Source organism: Clinocottus analis, unplaced genomic scaffold (assembly GCF_023055335.1).
Source record: "Clinocottus analis isolate CAN_PGR_092001 unplaced genomic scaffold, fCliAna1.0.p SCAF_22, whole genome shotgun sequence".
Taxonomy (NCBI): Eukaryota; Metazoa; Chordata; class Actinopteri; order Perciformes; family Cottidae; genus Clinocottus; species Clinocottus analis.
In genome coordinates this window covers 3480087-3507325 of record NW_027175954.1, presented here as the reverse complement: position 1 = coordinate 3507325, position 27239 = coordinate 3480087, and the positions used below count along the sequence as shown (strand labels likewise).

The following is a 27239-nucleotide window of genomic DNA, read 5'->3' as shown; positions in this document are numbered from 1 at the left end:
AAAAAAACACTCACACACGAACACACCCTCAGAGTCACTCAGATAACTCACTCGGATGTGATGCAATCGACTGTGTGCTTGTCGCCACAAGTCTGACGGCTCCTCAGCTGCGGTACAATCGCATTCCTGCCGGTTCAGTATGCAGCCCTCTGGAGCGAGGGGGAAGCTGAACAAACTTTAAGGAAGGAAAAGAGAGTATTTGTGTGTGAGCTCAGCGAGGGCCAGCTGGTCGTGTATCTCTTGAGAGAATTATGAGGGTGTTGAGCTCCTGCTTAAAATAACTCTGCGGCTGTGAATGTGCTCCATGTTTGTTTGTTTGTTTGTTTGTATGAGAGGCAGGATTCTAAATCGCTCTTGTGTTGTAAAAAAAAAGCAAAAACTGGTCTCATATATAATGGTCAGGCTGTTGTGATTCTCTACGGATGAAGACTGTTGGCCTACTTTGAGAAGACAACAATCGTTTCTTCATCTCGGAGCAGAAACATGGTGGGAGCAGGTTTCCACAGGTTTGAGGTTTCTATCATCTGTGACTATTATCAATACAAAATGTCTTTTGCAACTTTCTCTGAATGCTGGTTGTTAGTTTTCCCATGCCCGAAGAGCATTAGCCAATAGTTGGTGATTCTCACATGAGATAAATCTAACTAAAGGTTAAGTGATCCAGGACACGACATGCTCCATGAGAACAAAACACACTTTTCTATTAAAATAGTAAATAACTTCAAGATCAATATGTTACAGTCTGGGGATTTAGTATGCCAGAAAGAGATTACACGTGTCCCAAGACATAGTATGTCAAATGCAGTATGCCAAATATATGAGGATGTACTAAATACGGTCACATTTTGCAGTTTGCAAGCTGGCATTCTTTTCTGGCTGTTCTGACCCACAATCCTCTGCTGCAGATGTATGAGAAAGAGAGTCAAGATTGTTATGAGGTTCCTCATGTTATCAGGAAGTAGTGTGTCCCAAATGATTGCATACTGCATGCAACAGTATATACTTCACAAGGGCAGCTGCTGTATGTATTAAAAGTTCAAATAATGTTTAATCTCTCCAGTGTTCTCGGTCTACTTTGGGCTCTTCTGGCTTTAATAGCCATGTGGTAGAGGTGTGTGTGTGTGTGCGCTCCATTGAACCCTGGGAGCTGTGTTGTCGGAAGCAATAGTTCCTGGCAGGGTCTCCCATGCCAAAGTGACCCCTATATGAGTCAGCCAGAAAAGAGTAGCAGCACCCGGCCCGGGAACATGAGGAGAACCGGGCCTCCCTTGTGAAGTGAGAACTGGGAGGAAGCGTATGGTGACACATCGGCCAAAAGAAATGATCACCAAGCCACCGCCCGCCGCAGGCGAAGGGCCGCGGCGGGACGACCCCCTGACCTTGCAGACTGAAGATCGTCACAGTTATCGGAAAAATGATTCTGAGAGGGACATCAACATGCATCTCAAAGTTTTATAAAAAGAAACTTTCAAAAATTGTTGAGACATTTCTCTAAAAAATAAAAATCACGTTGGGCCGGTATGAGTTTGAGTCAGTCAAACTCATACCGGCCCTGTGACGCTAACGTCGGTTATTTGGAATAAACATCACACACATACAACCACACACACGCACACACACACACACACACACACACACACACACACACACACACACACACGCACACACATGCACACAAAATGACGTTTTTCTGAAGAATCTCCTGCTTCATAATTTCCGTCTGTGTCAAAGGAGTCATTTAGTCTCTGTGGCTGCCGTTGCGCTTTCAAAAAATATATTTATCCAACTGCGTCATACAATCTGAGTTGCGTGTAACTGACATCAGTGGACACGCACTTGATTTATCACTGGGAGTTTTAAGTGCCGTATTGAGTAATTTGTACTTTACTTGAGTATTTCTATTTTAAAAAACTTTCAGGGTATTGTACTTTTGACTTCACTGCATTTATTAAACAGCTGATTCCACTTACTCCATAGATTACGATTTTACATAACCAACAATTAAGATCATGTTATGAAAAACAAAACATCGATAATGACTGAACCAGGTGTTCGCAGTTGTCTTGCAGTTTGTTGATACTTTAAGTCCCATATAATAAAATGTCTGTACTTTGAATGCACTAGTTGTATCTGTACAAGAGGATTTTCTTTTCCATAAAGGTTCTGAGTAATCCTTCCAACACTCGACTTCATTGCTTCCTAGAACAATTTATTTTTCACAAATTTTATTTAATTTATAAAGGGAAAAATATCAGGCGTCTCTGACCTTGGAAGTGTTTTTTCCTCTTCCGTTGGCATTGTAAAGAAATCTGAGTTCACCAATGACGCACATGAAATTTCCTGTTGAACAAAAAAGGTGAAGACACACATTTATTGAAAAAAAACATTTCGACTCTTGAACATCAAACCAGTTGCTGAACAACTACACCGCACAACTGAAAGGCACTACTCTACTTGAAAAGCTTCCCACAGGGTACGAGAACCTAGCTGCGTGGATTTTCTCCCATAAAGCCACAAGAGCGTGAGTGACACTGAAGTTTATCTTTCAATTCATCCCATCTTGAGGTCAGGGCCTGAAAACTTGTAAATGCACAAGGTGGTTTGTCATGTCAAAGCACTTTGAAACTCTGAACAACAGCCCCTCGATCACAGGTACAGAAAAGCTTGTGGACAGTATTTGTGTCCACCATAATACCACCGACAAATACAAGTTTTGGGCCCAACATCAACCAGCTTTCAAAGTTGTATACTTCTTTGCTTTTTTTTATGATAGCGTGAAGCAAACCAGAGCGTGTTCAATCGGTCTCGTATCTGATCTTTTAAACGTAGGCGCCAAGCACAGCCTGAGGTGCTGCAGGAGCCTGACTGGTCTCAACTGGTCTCGCTGCAGCAGCTTGACCTGGACAGATCAGTATCATCTCAATACGCGTGCAGAGAGATAATAATGTGTAGGCCTAATTATATCTGTGCTTTACTCATCAGTGTGTTGCATGAATAAAGTTTGTGTTTTTTTTTTTATCATAAAACATGCAAAAAACACAAGAAATTACACAATACGTCATAATGGGCCTTTTCACGTTTTTTAAGCAGTTTAAAACAGGTCTTTATCAGACTGAACACCCACATCTTTTTATCTGTGTGTGTGTGTGTGTGTGTGTGTGTGTGTGTGTGTGTGTGTGTGTGTGTGTGTGTGTGTGTGTGTGTGTTATTTGTCGGTTTGGGGAACTATGGTCGCCCAGTGTTACTGTGTTGTCTTGCTGATGTTATTTCTCGTGGTAATGAATAATCTCAGGAATATGCTTGTGATACTAAAAGCCTGGAACTATCATGCTCTACGAATAACACACAAGGGAAGGGAAACCGTGTTAGTGGTCAACCTACATTTTTTCTCGGAGAACCACTACACTGCACATTCAATCTGATTATTTATTTATTTATTTTTTTACCTGCGGTTTGGTTTATAAAATAACAATGAGTCGTCTATGATTCAGAAATAGGATGTTAATCCTTTAAGGTGACCATAACCAATGTTGCTGACGTTAAAACCATTTGACAATTATTATAACGCTTATGACGACAGTAATTTGGTTAAAAAGCGGAGCAACATGGACGATATAAGCCAAGCGCATTTAAGTACATAATTTGAAAACTATAATCTTATCCACTGACTTTAAATAACGGAGCATCAACCGGGAATGTTTACGTCATACATTAATCCAGAGTTACATTCATTTTCAGGTTTCTCGGTCAAACTAAAAAAAAAGCACTTTCTTCCGTTGCCAGTAGGTGGGGCTGACCCGTCGCCTCTAATTATGGTCATACATCCATATTCCGCAATTTAAATTAAGCACGTCCAAAACAACATATTCACGAGTTCATTATATGTCCTGCTATTGAACCATGCAAATATGTTTAAACACTTTAATGATCCGTTTCATCACTTAAAGTCTGCGATGGGTAAAAAAAAAACGGAACCGTTTAGTTTTTTCGCTGCAACACCTACGGACCACTTTAGATGACGAACTGGTCTACTTCCGGTCCAATTGTCAACACAGGAGGACCACGCGTGTTGTCGAATCCCTGAAAATGGTAAGACTGTTGTGCTGTAACCTAATTATTGTTATTTATTATTACAGTTATGACAATCACAAGCTCGAAAATTAACCTAATTAATATGTATTGTTTTGTTTCAGCCGAAGGCTAACAAAGGAAGAGGAAGAGGAAAAGCTCCGGAGAAGGTTGTTCACCCGTTTAGCAGGAAAGCTGCTTACCTCAACAGAGAAGATATCCGACTGAAAAAGAAAGGAAGGTGGGTGGAATAAAATAAAAACAAATAAATGTTGCACGTTAGCTAGTTACGTTTGAGCACAGCTGACTTGACTACTGTCAAACTAAGCTAGTAAAGAGAGATAACATACAACAATTAGCCCAATAAAAACACATTATCATAGTCCATAATATTAGTAGCGTTACATGGAAATACTTAAGGATAGAACAGTACATGTACTAAATCATTGCTTTGCACACACTGTTGTAGATTACTTTCATTGAATCGTTTTTTCCTGATGCTGTAGGCAAAGGAGTGACAAAGCAACACGTCTCAGCGGCATTGGTGAGCTTCTTTTATCATTCATAGCACACTCGCCGGCTGTGGGTCAAATTGCTCTCCACTCACACCTTGTTTTTCTTTTATTCATTTGCCCGTTGACTCACAGGTGAGAAGCTGTTGTGGTTTCAGGAGAAGTTGGATCCAGAAAAGACAACTTACACCAAAAAAGATGCCTGTGACCTCGTTGAAAGGTCAGATATTTATGATTTAATGTTAATTTAGTTTTTGACAATCACCAGTTCCAATATGAAGTGTGTCAACATATTTTAATTTGAAGCCTCGTAATGTCTAGTGAGCTTGTGTGTGTTCTTGTGTGTGTTCTTGTGTGTGTGTCTAGTCACCTCCAAAGGTTTAATTTGGAACTTGAGCAGATTGAGCTGATGAACGGGATCAAAGATCGGCAGGGTCGTCTCCATGGCGCCAGAGAGGCTGTCATCAAACAGACCATCGAGCGAGAGCGAGCGCTTTATGAGGGCATCGGGTTTGGTGAGTCCTCATCGTAGATATAAATACACACACATGCAACATTCAGTGTTTTGGGAACAACTCTGTGACCCTGTGTTTCGTCGTCTTCACAGAGATTCCAGACATCATTAATGCAAAGAATCTGAAAACATTCAGGTGAGTCGGCAGAGATTTCGTCTTGTATTTTATGTTTTAATATAATTTTTGCCATAATTATTCAGCCTTCGTGATTTGACAAACATGATCACGCAAATGACAACATCAAATGATGTATTCAGATTTTTACTAAAATAATATGGATTAAAATTTTAAAAAAGCCTACAAATGTTGCCGCGTTACAATTTAAAATAAAATTGATATAATCAGTATATTATTTGCGCGTGGAATGATGATTCATAAACGTTTGACATTTTGTTGACCATTATTTCGGCAGAGATTGGACCGGTGATCTGAAGAAACTTCCAAATTTGAAACTGCGAAAGGTGTCAAACAGAGATTTGGAAACAAAGAAGGAAAAAGAAGATATACAAGATGACGCAGAAGATGATAATAATGAGGATGCGGAGGAGGATGATGATGAGGATGATGATGAGGATGACGAGCAGGTGGATGAGAAGGTCCTGATGTCGGACTGAAACTGAGGCTCTTCATTTTTGACTGTTGCTCAAAGCACCATTCAGCACAAACGACTGTGAGCTGAACATCAGACTGAGTTTAAAAAATACTTTTTTATTGAGAAAAAAAGTGTGTTTTTTGCCCGTGTGGGACGTCTGGGGAAATGCTGCTGCTCCACGATTGTCCAGAAGATGGTGCTGCACTCTTTAAAGGCGTCAAACTCAACTTGTATCAGTATGTCCTCCTTTAAAGTCTTCTAGTTTCTCAGTAACTTCACACCAGCCTGTGAAGGGTTCTACATTCATTGTTTATTGTACAAACAAATTGTATACAACCTAAATACTCAATTTTATCCAATCAGAGATAGAAAAAAGTTTTGAAAAGATGTTGTGGCTAAAAGACACAGATTTCCTGTGATGTGACAGAGAAGAAATCCAAATTAAACCTGTAGAAAAGTGAACAAGTGTAAACAGTCGCCTTTTTTGAGACGGACCCGTCAGTCACGCATACAGTGTGTGAAGTTTAATGTAAAGACATGAATGAACAAAGTTACATTAATGTAGAATCAACACGACCTCATGAAGCTGCAAACTGTCAAAACAATGTCAAAATGAAATGATACTTTTAGATGTTCTATTTTAAGAAATATTAAAAACTCTTATGATAATAAATAAATACATTCTTTTCTTTTTTTCACACATTACAATTTCAGACTGAGCTAAAGAATGATTTCTCTACTAATCATGTGTTTATACTCTTTGGTGTCTGAAGACCTGATTGTCCAGAAAGAGTTACGGCCTCAGTATGCTTCAAACAAAGCGCCATCTGAAATCTGCTTTGTGTGCAGAGTTGGGAAACTAATGCCATAATTGCCCGTCAACCGTGCGCTGTTATTTCCATTTGAATGACTACCACGTTTCCATGACAAGAGTGTGTTCTTCCGTACCTAAACCTGCTAGTCTGAGTGCATTAGTGCGTTCACGCTGACTATAGCAGAATGCAGAGATCAATCCCTGGGCGGTGAACTCATAACTGTTAAAGTTGAGTGTAGAACGCTGGACACTTCACCGGACGCCATCTTCGGTGCGGAAGGGGAAAGACGAGCAAACTTAAAAGAATGACGGCGATACAGTTGCACGTAAAATTAAAAATCACGTTATTCTTTTATTTCAATCTTTAAGTAAGCAAACGACGGCAGTTAAATTAGCGGTTCACCGTTAAAGCAGCAAAACAGCCGTGTTTGAATTGAGATAACGGTACTCTGTCTAAATTAAGTCACTGTGCAAATAAGATCATAGTGTACTAACAGTTTAACAGTAACTAAAATAGCTGGGTACATCAGCAATTTTATCTTCAACCATCAGACACCAAATAGTAAAAAAAAGGAACCGCATGTGTTCGTTTTAGTGCGATATTTGCCCCTTCAGTGACAAGCCGCTCCTCTTGAGTTCCCCCAGCAGTTTTAATATAATTATTTGAACTGTTTAACTGATAGCGTTATTCAAAACAGTGAAACAGTTTTGAAACGGTCAACATCCGTGGTTTGAAGCATACCGAGACCTTGAAAAGCATCTTCAGGATGTTTACAACTTACACTTGTGTCAGTGCTGTTGGAGAAAGTGCATATAGGAATACAACTCATTATATCACATAACTACAGTCTTTACAAACTTCTCTTGCTGAAGGCTTTTTTTATTTTAATTTTTTTAATTTAACAGCCCTCCACCTCCTCTTTTCTCTGGCCTGCCACATTCTTCAGTCCTTTCCACATTCCCGATACTGCGGCCCTCCTGCCTTCCAGTTTTCCGTAATCACTGAAGGACATTACATCATCTCTTGTCTCTCAAGGTCCGTAATCACAGGAGCCGAGATGAACAACACTAAAACATTGTACGAGTCTAGCTTGTGTCGTTGGATGAGCAGGGAGTGATTCACGATTCTTCCGGAGTTGGAGGAGAACGGCTCAGACGGGGTTTTGTGCCGGCGCCACCGCGCCCTCCACCGACACGTCCGAGTCCGTCTCCGCCTCTGGAGCCCGGGTGGGAGGCGGAGACGGACTGGCCGGAACCTCCACAGTTTCGTGCCGGCCGTTGGTCAGGGTGCTGGCCCGGTCCCGGGGGATGTGCAGGTCTTTCTCGGGGCAGTTCTGCACTGTGATTATGCGGTTGAAGGCCTTGAGGCGGCGCCACAGCTGCAGGTAGACTTTACACTGGATGTACATGAAGATGAGGCCGCCCGTGGAGCCTATGGCCACCACTATCAGCTTGGTCCAGAAGGGCCACTCGAGCACACCTGAGGACACATAAACACACACACACACACACACACACACATGTTGTACGTTGACCTGCAGCACGCGTAATGCATCATGAAGGTGGTGTGTGCAGAGCTGTGCTTACCATTTGGCGTATAGTATTTCAGAAGAGTAACTCTCCAAAATGCGTCTGCAATCAAGAGTGAGTGTAATTTCTCTTTAATTCTATGAGCTCTGATTAAACTCGGGATGCACCGATACCGATATTGGATATGAGGTCGATAGGAGACTCGTAGAGCTGGATCGGATATAACTAACTATTTATTTAGTCCTTTCAATCCTATATTCATACATTATGCACGGGAACTCTTCCTGTGTTGGTTTTGATCAATTCATTGTTGCATTAAAACAGTTTACATTTGAACTAATTCCTGTTCATTTTGAAGGAAGGTTTTACCAAGTTGTTGGTGCAAGTTCATTATGTTATTGATCAAATCCAGTCCAGTAAATGTGTATCTACGTATGTAATGGTTATGATTCTTCAAACTCGGAAAAGCAATGTTTAGTTCAGTTGCCTCACATCTAAAAAAAAAAAAGATCCCGGTCTCTTCCACACAATGAGGCTTATTAAAAGACACTGATATCGGACGATACCCACAGCTCAAGTATCGGGACTGAACAGTCAAATCGGTGCATCCCAAAATAAACAAAAAAGGTGTTTGATTATTAATTATTAGATACAATTAATCTATCTGAGGTTCTACAATAAGATAATAATACAGTTACGCTGGGATCACAGCACAGCACAACACACCATCAACAAAACACAACAATGAAGGGACAAAAGTACCGGGGTTGTCTATTTCCAAACTCAAATAGAATTGTAGTGAAACACTGAACTGTGGCGCTTGTGATGAAATCCAACATCTAAAACTTGACACTTGAATTAAATGTTTTTATCTTAAATATTGTCAGCTATTTCAAAAATAATAATACTGTCCTCAACTGCATGACCGCTTGTTGATAATACAACGTTCTGTAATATATAATCATAACATAAAAACATATGTTTTTGTCGACGTCAAATTCAAGTCTTACAAGAAGGTAGAATTTTCTGCCTAAAAAGTTGGATTTATCAAAAAATGTGTTCTGGGGTTAAGTTTGTAGATGGTAAGCTAAGCATGTAGTTTAGCTAAATGCTCTGATGTAATAACATATTGATTATTCTGATGCGGCGGTAGCTTCATCAGAAAGTTACTGCACATTCTTACCACATTTAAACAAAAACTGGACATTTTGTCTTTGGATGCATGAATATGTTAAACTGGGTAAAAAAAAATTACAAATTGATTTGAATTTAGCAAACATTGAAGATGTCTAAAACCCCGTGTCACATCACTATGCAGAGGGACACAAATGGGGGGGGGGGGGGTCATCACAGTACATTCATAAACTGGGACGTTTATACTGAACAATATACACCTACTGTTTACTACTTTTACTTGATTTGGAGAAAACATAAAAAACTGGGCGACAGGAAATAACAGGAAATAATCACTACACCAGAGTCAGACAGCTGTAAAGATCAACAGGTGCCCAGTGGAGTTTCTGACCACGAGGGGCGCTACAGTGCAGTTAAATCGTTTGTATGAGGTGACGGGATGTGATACACACTTCTGTGGAGGGCAGTAATACATATAGACATTTTTAAAGAATGGAAGCATGGTTTTTCTACACTTATTAAAATGATTCCTTTTTTAGTGCAAACTTGCCTTTTTAGTAGAGATGCACCGATTCTCGTATCAAATATCAGTCCAACACTGACTGATAGCTGGACTGGGTATCTGATACCAGTATTTTATGACATAACAAATGAATACATTGATCTATTTGTAATATTTAGTTCAGTAGTCAAACCTTGCAGAACAAAAATGGATGTGACATGTTCCCTGGGAATGCCATATGGTAAAACAGCGACCGGTGGACTCCAATGTGAGCTCCACATCCCGAGCCTTACAGAACAAAGAATGGTCCCAGTGTCTCCCACACAGTGAGGCGTACAGCGTATTAATTATACTCCGGTATCGGATCACTAATCAGTTTCCAAAGCACGGGTGTTGCTCTCAGGATCAGTGCAACCCTCCCCTTGTCTTTAGCCTCACGAGTGAGACACAATGAATTTCAATGCACCTTCTTATGACCATGAGACAAATAAAACCTCAAAAAAAACAACCTCTTATAAGCACACATAAAAAGTAAGGTTTGCAAATGTGTCCTGAGGTAGGAGGTTTGTTCGGCCTTAATCACGATACCTTTAGTTGAGAATTCAAAACTAGATCGTAACACTTTCACTCTGTGTGCCTCTGGTTTGTGAGAAAGAGAGAGAGAGAGAGAGAACCGAGGACGGTACTCACCGGTCTTCCCAAGTCTGATCTCCTCCGCGGTTCTCTTGGCTAGAATGTAGACCGACCACAACATACACACTACTGCTATCAGGTGAAACAACACTGAACAGAAGATCTTCCTCCTCTCGCCCTTCGTCATGTTTAGCCTTTCCCACTGGAAGATGGAGAGAAAAGGATAAGGGGGGGGATTGGAGACATTGGTTGATGAGAGGAATGGTGTTCATTATTACAGCTTCCCTCAAGAGCTGTGAGTTAGAGTAGCCAGATGAACGTGTGCCTACCGTGCATAAAGGTTTGAGCTTCGTCTCCATAACAAAGTCAAACTTGCAGAGTTCACAGCAGCGAGTGTCTGAGGATTTGATCCACTGGTTGAGACAAGTCTGGTGGACAAAAATCAGGCTCCCAGTGCAGCGACACGGCATTATCAACGGGCACTCGTCGTCCCCCTCACAGTGGCAGATCCTACACACACAACCCAAGAGCAGATATGTAGCCAGTGTAGTATGTCTATGGATTAATTATGGATTTGTTTTTCGGGGCTTATTTCGCATCCTTGACCAAGAGAGTTTACTTTTTTGGGTCGATAAAGCTAAAGTTGGCCCTATTGTGCACACACACAGAGTCAGAGGAGGCTCACAAATCCCTACTAACCTGCAGACCTCCCCCTCAGAGTCATCGGAGTACTGCCGTGTTGTGCCTCCATTCATCCCGCATTGTTTCTGCGGTGAGGGCACTGACATGTCCCCACTTCCCGACCCTCTTTCCTGGTAGTTCTTGGTGATGAGCTCGTCGGCGTCCTCTGCCAAAGAGGAGCTGTTTGCTGACTTGTGACTCTTCTCCTTGTGTCCGCCGTGTGAGCCTTCCTTCTGGGAGACGAGGCTCTTAATGGAGGCCCTGCTGCCGTGGCGCTTCTTCAGGCCCCCGCCGTCCTCCACCACTGGCGGGTTCTCCGTCCCTTCATCCGAGCCCACCGACTGCAGCTCCAGGACCTCTGCTTTGTCCTCGCCTCCTTTGCTCGCCCCGTCCCGTTCTCGGCTGCTCCCGCTGCGCCGCCGGACCCGTCGGGCTTTCTCTTTGCTCCAGCTGCGGCCCTCGCGCGACGCCTCATCGTCGGAGGTCGAGTCCGACTGCGGGGCCACCGAGCAGCGGAGGCGATGGGGGAGCTCCTTCCGGGCCTTGGCGGGCCGCTCCCTCTTCTCCCCGCACTCGCTGCGGTCCGAGCTGAGGCTGCGGTCGCTCTGCTCCTGTTTGCCGTTGGTTTCCACGCAGTCGCTGGCGGTGCAGCTGTTCCTCTTGCGCCGGTGGCGCCGCTTCACCTGCTTCTTCTGCGCCTGAGCGGACGAGTCCAGAGTTGTGCCGGTGACGGACATCCCGGAGGCGTGTGTTTGCTTGACGCTTTTGTGTGATTCAGAAACCTCCTCGTCTAAACGGGTCAGCTGGCTCGAACTGAACACACACACACACACACACGCACACAGACACACACAGACACACACACACGGGATGGAGAAGACATGAATGTAATGACAGTAACTTAACAAATGGGCTGAAACCGGACAGTTTGCCCCTCAATTTAAATGAGTAGGTAGGATTAATCTATTATATATCTATATTATATATTAAAACTATATGAGCTAACGATTCATTTGCAGATTTAAAATGAATTTTGTCAATGTAGTAATGAAATGTTATCTATTTAAGATTTTCAAATTGTCTCAAGATATTAAAATATATAATCTATGAGTGAAAAACTTGGCCTGGATAACTAACAGCAAATTAATTTTGCATGCTGCAAGATGTCCTAAAGCCGAGCCGCTTGAGAACTGATCTGTTTGTACGAGCGGTTCTTGCACGAGGACCCAAACGTCTAAATTCAGCACATTTTCCCGATGAACGTGAAACACATTAAATTAGCTGTTCCTTGAATCGCCCACCAGCTTCTGTGTCAACTGGAAATAATATAGACGCAACAAAAAATTGCACAATGATGTGAAAACAAAACGTCAAAATGAATTTGATAAATGAATTGATTATCAGGCTGGGTAATCAAAACATGAAATGATAAAAATGGAATGATCTGAGCTTGCTATTCGACAAATGGAGCTCCGGCCACTCACACCCATCACATGTGCTCACACTGCTATAACATAATAGAGCCTTGAAGTCACAGCTATGTAACCGCACCACTAGTGGAGAGACTAATATGAAGGATCCCATCCCTGCAATTAGCCATTTCCCCTCATTAGCAAACTGTGCATGTAAATATATCACAGAGAACTGTGTCTGCTCGTGAGCTGCTAGGGAAAAGTTTGTGTTGGCGGTGACAGTAATTGTGGGTGGAACTGAAAGAGACAGACGCCTCACCTGCATATGTCCTGGGAAGACGGGGTGATGGACGTTCTCGAGGCTGCAGTTGGTCCTGTTGTAGAGTTGCTGGCCTGAAACCACCAACAGACTCAATTCATGACTCTTCCAGGTTGCTTTGCAAGCACAGCGACCAGCTTGAATTCACCAGTTTGTCAAAACATCGCGGCGTCTTTGCACACTTTCAAATGACGACATATAATCAAAATAAAGACTTCTATTGATGAGACATCATGAAGGATCTTTGCGCTTATTATTCTGATTTGTTTTACAAAAACAACTCAAGATATGCTGCTGACATAGCGCCCTGATGTATCACAGCCTTATAAAGTATTGCTAAAATATAAGCGAGGTTAACATCCAGACGCATCCAGCATTCATTTTTCTGGCCACCTCTGTCCACCATTCCCTCTCCTTTCAGCTCTGGTTTGGTCTCCACCAACTCATGAAACATATATTTGAGTCTCTGGCTGCTAGACTTTAGAGGTTTTGGACATTAGCTCGTCGTCAAAGGGACAGTTACTCCGTGAAGAAGACGTCTCTCTAAGATATGAAGCGCTTGTTCTAAGAATAACAAAAACACAACAACTCCAACACTATTGAGCACAGATTATTATTATAGAGCCATCCAAATACTACCCACTGGCCCTTTAAATTTGTCCTAATTAATCTTTGTTTGTTCTTTTGTGATTCCACGCCTGTTAAAAACGTTCATTTACAAAACAATTTGCTCAAAGATGCTTAAAGGCCAAAGTGACCTGTTGAGCTACACGTGTTGATTCTCTGAAGGTTTATCACCACAAGAAACTCTTCCACAGTACACAAAGTCATAGAAAGCATAACTTAGTGTTACATGAGTCATACAACAGTGTGTACTGAGAGCAACCTTGCATTGATTATTCAGTGAGACATCCAGCATTGGCACATTCTTGCACATTCGATTCTGCTTGAGTAAACGATGCTATCATAAGACTGGGAGCTGTGACCTTGATATTGGTCCTTTTAAGAGCTCTGATATCCAGCGGTTACCTTGGAAATGTTGCTGGATCGACTCCCTGAGCGCCCGGGGGCCTTCCTCCGCTGCAGGGAGACAGAGAGACAGAAAATCATTAGAGACCACAAAGACGTATGTGTGATGCTTTAATGGAACATGTGAATGCAGCCTGAGGTGTAAACCAGCGATTTCTCTTTATAAAACATTCAAACAATATTCCACTGCACTTGCACTGTAAGAATCTGCAGATAATCAGGAAATTGACTTTTAGTTTAGAAGCTGATGTCTTAAAACGTCTTGTTTGTTTAAAATATATTGGAAAACTAGGAAAGCGGAAAATCTTTAAGATCTGAAACCAGATTGTTTCTGATGGTTCATTGATAGTCTTGGTTATTATTTTGCTGTCAATCAACTAATCGCTCAGTCTACTGATCGCTTCAGCTCTGACCTGCTGTCAGTTTCATCTAGGTCAAATATTTTCCACAAAGGTCCCCAAATAAGTGAAATGTGGGACCATTCCTTGAGTTGTTAAGATAGTTTAAGATGAGAAAGAGACAAATTGGACAAGCCAATGCTTTAAATCAGCAAAAGAACAACATAATAACAACTAAGCAGCGTGTACTATAGCATTCAGACGTAATGGCTGTTAACTGGCTGTGTGTTGATTGGTTCAAAGCCAGCATCAGAAATCATGCGTGGCCACGTGTGCTTGTTATTTGATTGTGACCCGAGCTAAAGCCAGTCAATCCTATTACCTGGTCGTCCTCCTCTAAGTGCACAAGAACCGGCTCTGCAATGTGTCTCTATTTAAAGCAAACTAATAGCACTTTTTCTAGGACTTCCAAGAGTACCAATTGTCCGAACTCAACCGTGAGACCTTGAACTCAACCCTAAGACATCTGTGACCTCCTTTACTTCCTGCCGCATCTTACACAAGTTTTAGTCAGCGGGAGACGGCGCTGTGCAGGAGTTACCAGCTATTGTTACTGATAAACCCTGGACAAACAACAAAAAGGTATCATTTCACGGCAAACTCTTGGCGAAAATATTATATAATGTTTAATTATTGATTTAAATCATGATACATATGTCAGCATTTTCTGGAAAACTAACTGACAAATGTATTATTATTATTGCATAACCCGACATAAATGTTTGTTTTTGGATGAATAAAAAAATCAAAGCCACATTGATACTAAAATCACATATAGAAATACTGTTGTATACATATATGTTGAGCTGTGTCTCTGAGTTAAATCCTGTTTGCTTTAAAACATTAAATAAATGGATTCAGGCAGAGAATATGGTTGCTGCAGGGATTTGGTCCACATAGTGCGTGAGGAGTGGGCAGCATTTCTACTCAGCTTTTTTTGGCCCTAACACATCCGAATCTCTTGGCAGGTGTCTAAACAGACAATGTTGACTTAGCATAACTTTGTGGGGAAAGCTATATTTAGTAATGACCAGATCTATCAAGCAAATACACAGACTTGAACGAGTAATTGCAGCAAGAAATCCAATCAACTTTTCCTCCAACACTACATCCAGTTGGCATTCATCCCAAGCCGCACTGGTGATGCTACTGGCTGCCAGGTGCATTATGGGATTAAATACATCTTGTTTCAGAAACACCTGCAGACTCTGCTATCCACTGTGGAGTAAAGGATCTGGATTCTGTATAAAACATGTGCCAAATTGCACACACACGATCCCTTGCACTTCTATCTCTGTGAGGACACTTACTGACATAATGCATTCTCGAGCCCCTTACACAAATATTAACCGTAACCATCACAACTGAGCATATGTCGGTAGCTGTGTGTGTGTGTGTGTGTAAATTCATATATGTATATGTATTTTCATTTCTTTCTGTATCAAGTGTGCAACAATATTTCAGCTACAGTTTGTCATTTCTTGACTTTTGTTCTACAACAAAAACAACAAAAACATGTCATGTTTAGATATAGAGAAATAGATTTTTGCGATATGTGTTGTTGGGCTATTCAAATAAATGTAATATATACTGGAGTAATTTCCTTGAACATGAATATTGCATTTTTTAGCAAACTCAAACAGGAATAAGGACTATTTTTAGCTGAATTAATTAATTCATATGTGTATTTCCAGCATCAGGAAGTGCAGTTGGGATTGACTGAACATAAACTATTGATGTTCATTGTCGTAAGAGACAATGTCATCATCATTTTGAAAGCATATCGTTCTGGTAAGATTTCCATGTAGGGTATTTTAATGGCACTAAATTAAACAGCACGCTCTCTCTCCCCCAGCCTTTAATGGTTGATACTTGTTCCTTAATCGACTAGATAACAAGTTCTTAAAGTCGCCAACTAAAGTCGCCAACTTTGACAAAAAGGTTCCTTAAACTGTTTTAAATCTTACATTGATGCTGGGAGACTTGTTTGATGGAGCTTAGCTAGCTAGCCATTTCCCCCTGCTCGGTGTCAAGCTAAGCTACACACAACCAGAACCCTTTTCTGAAAACACAGGCTTTAAACCGATACCAATCTTTTAATCATCTAACTCTTAAGAAGTAAGTAGGTAAGCTAGCAACTGTCTCTTTCAGACGTCAATAAGTTTAACTCGCCATCCACGTGTTGCTATTTAGTCGTATTACTTTCTCTGTCTGACAAAGCCGATAAAGTCACACTTGTATTTGTGTCTGAAGCATCTGTACAGTGGATGCACCTGAATCATTTTCACACTCAGAGTTCCCAACTCTTTGGTTCACACTCAATAAACACAAAAATATTGAAAAATGCAAATGATCTTTTCCCTTAAATGTATGAGCCACTATTTGCTATCGGGCTATCCTTTAACACAGATACATACTGCTACATACAACTATTAAGGCTTTACTCCTCACTACAAGCAAATAACTTGTTGCGTTGCAGCCAAAATGTCCTCGATTAACATTAACCTTAACCTGACCGGCCTTTGTCACAACAAAGCATTACCAACACTGCCAGAAGAGTTGACTACACACACAACTCACAGCAAAAACACAGCGCTCCTTCCTGCTGGAGCGTCAAGCTGCAGATCAGTGGTAATGAGGTGCTGCATCAGAGACAACATCCCACTGTTGCTTGCATCGGCGTCTGCTGCTCTGGACACTCTGACTTGGTGAGTCTAAGTGTGGATGTGCATGTTTTTGCAGAGGCGATTACGTGGTGGAGCGTGGACCGAGGACTATATTTTGGCTCGGGACTCTGGCTTCGAATCAAAAAACCTCTACAGCCACATTTAGACGAGCAGCCATGAAGCTGGCGCTGCACCGGTTATACTTGGTCATGCCGGGTTTTACAGCACCTCACGGTTGTTTAAAAATCTAAAGTCTTTCTTTACAGCATGAAATATGTGTTAGTAAATGATACTAACACAGTGATATGTAACTCTCCTTGGGTTTGCTTGTGTACAATACGTGTAGAAACATACAGCCCATGCTCTCATTATGTCAGTTCCCAAACCCGTTGGCTGTAGTTTTTCCTTTTAGGTCACTGACGAATGAAAAGCTAGCAACTAAGACTCTTAGATGCAGATCTTGTTAGCACTGTCGGGTATTGAATAAAAGACACCAGAACATTGTGCCTGACGTGAGAAAGTAAAACCATTTTCATGCCACAGTTAGACCCCCGAAAAGACCACATCTTTCCATTTTAGTAGATTTGTAGTGATGCAGAAAACAAAACAGCAAAATGTATTATCGTTCATGAACACAAACTAACTCTATCTACTTTAAATGCTGTCCGCTGCTAGAAGAAAAACACGACTTGGGATGATGTTCTCTGATGTTCTCTGATGTTCTCTGATGTGACATGATGTGACATGATGTCAGGCTCTATGAGAGAGGCAGTTGAAAACATCAAACCCCAAGTGAGGGAACAGTGATAAAAGGCGACATGTAACGTATGTGAGAGTTGAAAGACTGGATCTGGAAGCTGACACACAGACACCATCGAGATCAATGCTCAAGGACCATTAAACTACTTCTACCTTCGACCAGGAATCTTAAATCTCTGTAATCTGAGCAACTTTACACTAGTTTTTAAGCCTTATCTGCACACACACACACGCACACACACAAAGACCATCAGGCTGCAGGTGTTTTCAGGCACCTCTGAAGCTGGAGAAGAGCGTAAAGAGCTCAGGAGCTCACCTCGGTCTTGTCTTTGGAGCGAGCGGCACTCTTGCCGTTGCTCGCCGTCTCCTTGGCCGGGACCACAGTTATCTGTTGTGTTGGCATGCTGCTGTTTCCAGGCAACGCTTTCGGCGGTACTCCTAAAGCATTCCTGTCCGGTCGGCGTCTCTGCGTGCGATCCGCTCGCCCGTCCAGGAGCGTTTTCTCGGGGGGGGGGGAGGGAAGCGGACGGCGCTCGCTGTCCTTCCTCAGCGCGATCCGGATCGTCCAGAGGAGCGGAGTGGGAACGAGATCCGCTCACCGTGGCAACAGGAAGACAGCTCTGGAGATGGTGGGGTGTGAGGTCGTCATGGCGACTGGGAAACTACTCAACAGTGCGCTCCACCTCCTCCTCTTCCTCCCCCTCCTCTCCTGCCCTCCTGCTGATAGAGAGAGAGAGAGAGAGAGAGAGAGAGAGAGAGAGAGAGAGAGAGAGAGAGAGAGAGAGAGAGAGAGAGAGAGAGAGAGAGACGTTGAGAAGAAGAGTTGAGATGGAACCGAGCAGTAAACAAGGAGGCAGGAAAAATGTACGCTGTCACGACGTGTGCGTGTGTGTGTGTGTGTGTGTGTCTCTCTCGGCGGGGCGGAGCCAGGATTTTGACGTCCTTGCTGGGTAATAAGCATACGGCCCATAAGGATTAGGGTTTAGACTAACCTCAATCTCCTCCTCTGACCAGTGCTGCTGCTAATAAGCTTACACAACTTGTGCACATGGACAGCAGCCACACACACACGCACACACACACTGATTGTTCAGCCTGATGAGAAACAATGGGTTGATAGAAGATAGGCTGCCTCATTTCTGTCATATTAAAGAAATAAAGGCCCATTAATCGTCCGACTGGCCATGAAGTGAGAAACCTACACAACCGTATCGGCCTCTTCACAGAGTGTGTGTGTGTGTGTGTGTGTGTGCGTGTGTGTGTGTGTGTGTGTGTTTGAGGTGAGGTTGTAATCCTATTTCAAACTGTCTCAGGTATTGAGGATTATGATTGATATAAAGGGGGAAATTGGTGGCTTCAGCACTAAAGAGCAGCTGCTGAATGAAGCGTAGAGAAAAGGGAAGTTCCTCCAGAGACAAGCTTGTTTTATTTTGTTAAAATATTCAAGGGGTTTCCAAGATGCATTATTAAGAAAATCTTTTTTTTCAAATTACAAAACAAAATAATTCCTTTTGCAACTGGAATATTTAACCAGACTTTTGAAGTGTTACTATAATGTTCATAAGTGATGAACTTCTGGTCTTGTGACTTCACTGTGTTGATAAGACGCCAAGTTGTGTTCAATCGTAACATTTGTAGAGTTGTTACGCTGTATTTCATTACATCAAAAACAGGTTGCGATTACAAAAAAGATGGTTATGCAATCTCCAAGATTTGTATTGCAAGTCATAAATTTAGGCTTTAAACATACATCATTCCTGCTTAGGCTCAGCGCATTTAACAATGTTCAGCGTAATTTTACTTTCTATCTATACCTGCAGACATCGCAGTGTTTTGTACATGCTGCTATCAATTTTACTACCAATACAAAAGTATTAACATTATATGTATTTTTCATATCATTCCTACATTTCAGCTTCTGCACTATTTCAGGTTTGTGTCTCATATTATTTTTACTTGGCTCCACATATATCAGTTAAACTGAACATAAACTGACATATCTGACATTAACTGTAAAAGTTTCACTTCTGTATTATCGAAGATTATTCTCTGAGGTTTTTTTTTTCTGGTTCTTGAGCAGGATGTGGATTTGTAACCCTTAACATTTGCATCCAACGCATGAGAAGCAGCAGAGGCCCTGTTTCCACCGAGCAGAAGTGTTCCAAGGTGTGCGCTCCATCCATCCATACACACACACACACACACACACACACACACACACACACACACACACACACACACACATAAACAAATGCACGTAGACATTGCTGCGATACCGTTCAAACGTGTTGGAAATGGGGAAGTGGCAACACATTTGCATTGGGCTCTCTCCTAAAAAACAACAACAGAGTGCTATTTAAGTCCAACGCGCACAAGTTTCAATTATTTTTAACACCTATATCGAGAAGGGTATGCTTATCCAGAAAATGAGATGTGGATTTCAGTTGACACTTGTATTTGTACGAGAGCTGCATGCCACATGGTTTCCTGCAAAGAGTGAGTTTCAGACTCTCTCAAGTGGACATGGAGCACTTTTAAAAACTAAATCTCACGCGCTCAAATACTCCACCTGAGAGCAATCACAAATCCTATGAATCAATACATTCATACATTTTGCATGGGATGCTTCTTAAACACTTAAACACACACACACACACACACACACACACACACACACACACACACACACACACACAAGCACAAGCACAGGCACAAGGGCCATCAATAATTAGGGTTAATATGATCTCACTTGAACTTGAGAGGGGAAGTGTTGGTCCGCTCTTCACAGCTCGAGCAAGTGTGTGACAAAGAAAGAAGAGGGTGTGTCATGTGTCATGAGGCTGCAGTGTGATGGTCAACATCTAAACGCTCCAGTTACACACTCTGGGTAAGTGATTCATCCTAATTTTGATTCGGTAGTGTGTAGTGGGAGAGGATGTCACCTTTGAGGGAAAACAGGTGGTTTTACAGATGCTTCACCCACAGCTGCGGCCGCCGGGTGGAGATGGCATCTCCGTTTACCGAGCTGGAGGTGGTGGCGATCATGTTCTCTCTGCTGGTGTTCGCCCTCTTCACGGTCACCGGGATACTCACCGAGAACTGCGTCCGCTCGGATGGTACGACTGCAAACACACACATCCATTTAGGCGCTTTACAGACGCGTGTTATTCAAGCCAAATTGACTTTGCATCGAAAAAAAATCAATGGATTTTGTGGAACAATTGAAAAACCTGTTTTCAGGTCATGAGATTAACCTTTTTAAAACTTGAATATGTTTTGTGGAAACTGTTTTCGGGAGGCGTTGATACAACTTAATGCTCATTTTGCTGGCTAATGTCTATCTTCATTGATATGAATATAAAGAAAATTCTGTATCATCCAATATAATACCAATGATACCAATAAACTGGCAATGGAGTGTAAATTATGATTAAAATACTTTGTTCAAAATCCATCCAACACATTCATTAACGTAGTTACTGCAGCCTCAAAGATTATAGTGAAATTAATGCTAAATGGATCTGCGGCATTTGGCTTGTTCTGCAGATATTTTCTATCATCGTAAATCTTTTTAAATGCCTGCATGTAAAACCCATTTTACACAACATAGAACTCTTTCGTATTTCTTCAAAACTTAGTTCTTCTTCCTCACTCTGCTTCTTTTTATCCTCCATAATATTAACTTTGTTAAAAGTTCCTGTGCTGAAATTATATCCAAAAATATAATTGCACTCCGTCTGACTTCCTCTGAAAACAAGTTTTTGCGACATTAAATTATATTATTTAGTCTTTCTTATATTTTGTCCGGCAGGGTTATACTAATTGGATGAAACGGATTATTAGAAATGGTACAATGCCAAATGTGGTTCAACAGCACTTTAAACTGCAGCTTCCAAAAAGACCACTAAGTTGAATAAACACTCCAAAACAGAATAATTTAAAACAGAACATTAAAACCTTCGTGAAGGTTGGACTTATTGCAGAGCATTTGTTTTAGCTTTAACGAAATGATGTTCTTGTGTTAAAATAATAAAAAATATCCAATAGTGCGATGAGTTTCACAGAAGGTAGCATGTTTTACATCACACTTCCTGAGCATTTTAGCCTTCAGAGACAGGAAATCTGAGACACGGGGGGTACTGTGTGCCTTTACATCTATATCCAAATCCATCCAGCATGTCATCGCTTCATCATTTAATCCTTTAAAAAAAGAAGAAAGTGAAATCAGAATATAATGCTTCACAACCGCTCGTTCAAAGTTCCCCATGAAAACCTGTTTTTATCGAACATGTCATGGTTCTTGTGCTCTGTTTTATTTTACACCCATGTAATAGTTGTGTAATAATTTGCTCTTCTATAATTAATCCAGAAGTTGCCGTAATAATTGATATATAATAATAATGTTGATGTTGTATCTGCTGTACATACAACATACGTAATTGCACGTTTATTCATGACCTCTGCAACCGTCCAAATTGACCAACCTATGATGTGTGAAATAAATAATGTATAGAATAGAGATGTGTATATAATGCATTTAAACATCTGAAGAACAACCTCAGCTAAAAATTCCACTTCTTTCACTGAAGCTTTTCACTGCATTTCACGTGTGATTAATTACTCAACAAATGGTCCAACACATTAATCATAAATGATTCATTTAGAATGCATCACGGGTGACACAAAACAAGTGCTAATCACGTTGCTCATGTACGTTTCTTCTTCTTTCAATGTGATAAAAGAAACTTGAAAGACTTTTTCCTCTCCATCAGAGACCGACAGGCAACCGCAGAATGAGGAACTGATCGCCTGACGAGATTCACGGCCGAGAATGAAAAAACCTCCCGAAGGCAACAGCGGCCTCTTTCTGCCTCCCAGTCCCCACGAGGACGAGTCAGCCACGAGACGTGTGCGAGTTTTATGTCATCAGTCACCAGAACAAAGTCCAACTGGTGCTCTCTGACTGTGTGTGCACGTTGTCATTTGATCCAGTCTCGCTTCCAGGATGTGGCACAAAGGAGTGGCCGAGATTCGAAAAGTCCTGACAAGTCAATAAACAAACGCCTGCTTCAACAAACAGTATCTCACAGCTGCTTGCTTTCCTCTTTGAGGGAGTGTGTATGTGTGGAGACGCACAGAAGTGCTTCTGTTTTTCATCTTCGGATCTGAAAATAGCTGCTGTGAATCTCCCTACTGGTAAGTCTCAAACCCTTGACCAACTTATTCTGGTTTTACCTCTCTGTTGGATTTGCTCATGGAGAAGCACGCTTCAAACAAAGGTCATCTGTGATTAAGGTCTCCAGCTCCGGAGAGGCTTTTTTCTAAATCTGGATCAGAACGAAATGTGTGCTGGAAGGTTTAGAGAGTGAGCTCTCAAATGATTCTGCACGAATGCGGCGTCTCGTCGGGGATCACAGGGTGGAGCTTGTGTGAATGAGCAGACTCACAGCAGCGAGAAACATTTGTGAATTGTTATGCATTATGATTCATTCAGCAAGGGATGTTTAGTCGGGCATTCATGCGGTCTGTTAACTTAATAATCAAGGAAAGGAAAGTCAGAAAAGTAAACATGCGGTTGAAGTTTGGCAGCTAAGGAGTATTGGTCAAAGTTTTAGGAAAAAGTGTTTGATCCCAAATACTGAAGACTGAAAATGAAAAATGTCTTCATTGAAGTAAGTTTCGCCTGAAAGTTTCAAAGAACTTCTGTGTCTTCACTTTTTCTTCTTTGATTTTTAGCACTGACTGTATTATTCATGCCTCCAATTCCTCCGGCCACTCGTTCTGTGATACTGGAGGGTATTTCCTAACTTGGTGTTTCTTAACTTAATGGAGGACAGAAGATTCTGCAATACAAAAGTGCCATTAAGTGTCCTGACCACGCAGGGACATTTACATTTATTGTGAACATAGACTCATTTCGAGCACGGTGAACTCGATGTAGGTCCACTGAAGCGTGATAAAAACGAACTGAGTGACTGAACGGTTTCATTTAACGAGGTTGTAAGGCCCTCTGGTGGAGGGGACGTGCTACTGCACCTCCAGCCCTGTGTAAAATACTGTCACTAGGAAAATACTTATGTTCATGCATGTATGTTGTGACTCAATAGGACATCGGTGACAGTGATAAAAGCGATAAAGCGCCCACCCCGAGTGTCACGCATGGTAATGTGCAGAAGCTGCATAAAGTAATGACTTGCTTTGGGTTGGCCAGTTGTGTAAATGGACCTGCCGTTCTCTGGCTTTGAGCTGACCTTCATCATCATCGCCTTTGGCGTCTTCACGCTGTTCAGCTTGGCTTCAGTCTGCATCCAAAAAGAAGAAGCGGCACATCCAGGTACACACTGCCCCTCTGTTGTCAGACACGGACGGTGTCAGCCGCTGTAACGCTGAATAATGCTCGTCGTGTCTTTTGTGTTTCAGAAGAAGGAGTCTTGAGAGCAAAGAGGTTGAACAGAAAGCAGCGAGTGATCACCAAGGAAGCTGCGCCGAAACCATCGAGTAAAAGTCAGAGATCTCCACCGTGAGCTGGCGCCCTGCAGGTGTTCAATGTAAAAAATACTCCAATCACTCAAAATGAACTGAAAACGTCCCATTTTGTTTTTTTTTATTTGTTTTTTTTGTACTATAGATTACCACAATGTCACATCGTGTTGAGTTTTTTTTTACATCTTACGGCTGCAATAAACTTTCCCCCCATGAATGATGCCGTGTCTGAGCACATCAGTAACATTGTATCCCAAAGTGGAAACATTTCAGCACATCAAGACTTTTTTTATTCCAATGAGTAGTTTTGAGAGATGCAGAATCCATTTTTTTTTTTTGCTCTTAACTTCATCTAATTTGGGTAATCTGTAAACTGCCACTTTAGTTACTGATGACGTGTGATTTACAAGTTGAGTTCAAAGTCCAGCTGCGCTGATCTGAGTTAATCTCACTTTCAACTGTTATGTTTTTGGTCACGAGCCGCAGAGCACGGGGTTTAGGAAAATCCATCCGCTGAATTATCCGGCTCAGCAGACCGTGAGTATTGGCCTCATCGCTGTCCTTTGCCATCTATAAAATACAACCATTTGATTCTAGATTGTGTTTCCTCAAAACGATGGACGCACACAATGCAAACTCAAGCCTTTTTGCATACAAGCTGAGTGAGCAGTGACAATTTCTTGACTATATTTATTCTGCAAGAGCACCTGAGGTTTCACAACTGAACACTGAAGCAATAATATTGAAGATTTCCATTTAAATACATGTCTGTTAAGTCAGTATTATCACTGGAGGCCTTAACATAGAAGTGATTGAGTCTGTGGCGCACTGATGAAAGCGCTGACATGTGCGGTATCAAGGACTGGGTGTCTGTGGCGACGTGACTGGAAATAACCACAAGCGGTGCACAGTCGGTGACGCGTTTCCCATCAGCCAGCGGCGGTTGGTCCTCCAGAAGGGAGGAGGCGGAGCGAAGGCAACAGCCTCGCTTTTCAACTCACTTGTGTGCGAAGCGGCGTGCCGATTTGTTGTGGGTTAACTGCCACCGTGGCCCGGACAAACAATGAAAGGAGCGACGACTACAAGACAATGACATTTCAAAAACAACGACAGGCAACCGTTCGGACCTCTGGAAGAGTGAGATGCAAAAATAAGCCTCCAAATGGCCGCTTAATGCCATCGCTGCAGCCAAAGAGAACAAAACAGCATGGACACTGGGGTCCGTGTGTCCAGAAGCTGTGAAGCCGCCGTGTCTGGGTTAGGATTTAACAAACCAAGTGACTTTTGGCCCCTGAAGCCCTATTGGGGTGACATCCTGGGGGGATAGAGGCTGCTCCCTGTTGAGTTTGCCCCTTGACCCCTGAGCCCTCCGTCACTCCTCCACAGTCAGCCGTCTAGTTGCCGACGGAGGGGAGGAGGCGCTCCAGAATAAAGACAAAGTTAATCAACCGTCGTGAGATCCTATCTTTTTTTCTTCACAGTGTGTCAGAGACGGAGAAAGAAGAAGAAGAAGAAGAAGGAAAAGAAACAAAACGCCCTGCTCATTTGTGAGATGTGTCCAGATGGTTCTAACTGTCATTGTGCGCATTGGGTGTCCACTGCTGTTCGTATGCATATGCATCCATTGGGGTCTATATTGGGCCATCTGAGATAAAGGGTTTAAAGAGTAATTAAGCCCTGCTTGGCTGCGTTTCTCATTAGCACTGACGACCTTCGCAGCATGACAACAGAGCAGCTATCACTCTAACGATGGAGAACGAACTGAACCATTAGATCGCAATCAACGCCCTCACATACACACATGACCACGCCCGCAACGTTTTTGAGACATCGCGGCTCCTGCCGTCTCTGCGACCGTTTTCTTCACCGACACTCTCCTCCGTATCCATGTGAAGGAGTGGACATCGACGGTTAATAGGACTTGGGACATATTTCTGGAGCTCTCGCTAACATTCAACTTGGTTACGATAAGATTGGACTCGCCAGAAGTAACAACAAACACAAAACTTTAAGCTTTTCCTTTAAAACAACAAGTCACCAATTAAAAGGACAAACGTCAATAAACAAATGCAGATGCTTTCATATGTAGAGGAAAATAATGTGGGCCAATATACAATGGTATATATCAATTTATACAACAATATCAATTAGCAACTAATGATAAATACTCAATTATTGGATTCATAGTTTTATTTAGTCCAACTGAACCCCACCATCATTAAATCATCAAATAAGGGAATTGTTTTAAGAAGCATGTTGTTCAGTGGAAGTAAAAAGACTCAAGGGGCTTGTGACACGTTGTGGTGTCATGTTTCTTTCATCGGTCACCTATTTGTCGTATATAATGTTTGTCCACGCGAAGCGTACCTGTGTACAACGCAATAACGTTCGTCTCAGTCATTTTTATGAGGCACTGTTGCTCGCTGCAAGTTTTATCAGAGAGGAAGTTCTTTATCTGCGTGTCCTGGTGAGGAGATGACGCGAGAGGAAGAAGAAAGTGAAAATGGAGGCGGGGAGGAGAGGCCGAAGCTTCCTCTGACGTCGTAAAGATCACAGCGACGAGGACGACTGGCAAAAGAAGTAATAACAGAGGCCCGGCACTCGAACTGTCCGTCCGGTGAGGAGCTTAGATGCCGATTAATAGGTTAGGATGCTGATCGGGAGTGTTGGATCAATACAAGCGCGGCTATCATGGAAAAATTGTGTACGCTGACTCTTAATTTTCGATGGCAAAAAATAATTATTCTAATTAAATATTTATTTGACGCTTTTTGTCTTCGTAAAGTGTCAAGAAAATACTTCAAAAATACTTTACAAGTTTCCAAATGTGTTCAATATTAAAAAAGAGATTCACATTTTAAAAAGCTGAAACCAGTGAGCGGTCTTTGCTCAACAAATGCGTCATCTGAGCAGTGCAGCCCTGCCAAGGTACTGAAGCAGAATATGTGGAGGTTGCCCTCTGTGTGTGTGTGTGTGTGTGTGTGTGTGTGTGCGTGCTTCTCTCGTAGGGGAGTGTTTGAGCATTGAGCAGGCTGGGTAATCCCTGTAAAGACGTATAATCCCCAGGAAGAGCAAATATTACAACACGCTCTCCTCAGTCACACAGAAAACCTGGTGGGGAGAATTCGGCACGATTGACTTGTTTTTTTGTATTTGAAGGGCCGACAGAAAGAAACGGAGAGAAACGGACTT

The 27239-nt window shown here is 42.1% G+C and overlaps 2 protein-coding genes across 7 annotated transcripts; one reads left to right on the top strand and one right to left on the bottom strand.

Annotated features, from left to right (window-relative positions):
* Positions 1-4027: 4027 nt before the first annotated feature.
* On the top strand, positions 4028-6333 carry tma16 (translation machinery associated 16 homolog). The gene is made up of 7 exons (XM_068589061.1): positions 4028-4089; positions 4194-4309; positions 4575-4612; positions 4716-4800; positions 4947-5095; positions 5188-5230; positions 5508-6333. Exons 1-7 carry the CDS (start codon positions 4087-4089, stop codon positions 5707-5709), a joined length of 636 nt encoding a protein of 211 aa, XP_068445162.1. The 5' UTR covers positions 4028-4086; the 3' UTR covers positions 5710-6333.
* Positions 6334-7223: 890 nt separating this feature from the next.
* marchf1 (membrane-associated ring finger (C3HC4) 1) lies at positions 7224-20596 on the bottom strand. 6 transcript variants are annotated; one of them, XM_068589054.1, is made up of 9 exons: positions 20507-20596; positions 17881-18284; positions 13742-13792; positions 12713-12786; positions 11000-11794; positions 10630-10810; positions 10358-10502; positions 8089-8133; positions 7224-7981 (listed from the first exon to the last, which is right to left on the bottom strand). In XM_068589054.1, exons 2-9 carry the CDS (start codon positions 17965-17967, stop codon positions 7653-7655), a joined length of 1707 nt encoding a protein of 568 aa, XP_068445155.1. In that variant the 5' UTR covers positions 17968-18284; positions 20507-20596; the 3' UTR covers positions 7224-7652. The 6 variants fall into 6 exon arrangements, with proteins under 6 accessions (XP_068445155.1, XP_068445156.1, XP_068445154.1 ...); XM_068589055.1 differs by having other exon boundaries at positions 17881-18281; positions 20507-20591; XM_068589053.1 differs by lacking the exon at positions 20507-20596 and having other exon boundaries at positions 17881-18285.
* Positions 20597-27239: the final 6643 nt, after the last annotated feature.

Excerpts from the sequence above, each read along its gene's own strand:
- tma16 (XM_068589061.1), top strand. Across the intron at positions 4,613-4,715 it reads AACACGTCTCAGCGGCATTG|GTGAGAAGCTGTTGTGGTTT; the intron begins GTGAGCTTCTTT and ends GTTGACTCACAG. Across the intron at positions 4,801-4,946 it reads GCCTGTGACCTCGTTGAAAG|TCACCTCCAAAGGTTTAATT; the intron begins GTCAGATATTTA and ends GTGTGTGTCTAG.
- marchf1 (XM_068589054.1), bottom strand. The coding sequence starts at position 17,967 with ATGCCAACACAACAGATAACTGTGGTCCCGGCCAAGGAGACGGCGAGC. Across the intron at positions 12,787-13,741 it reads GATCCAGCAACATTTCCAAG|GCCAGCAACTCTACAACAGG; the intron begins GTAACCGCTGGA and ends TGGTGGTTTCAG. Across the intron at positions 8,134-10,357 it reads GATCAGACTTGGGAAGACCG|ACGCATTTTGGAGAGTTACT; the intron begins GTGAGTACCGTC and ends TCTTGATTGCAG.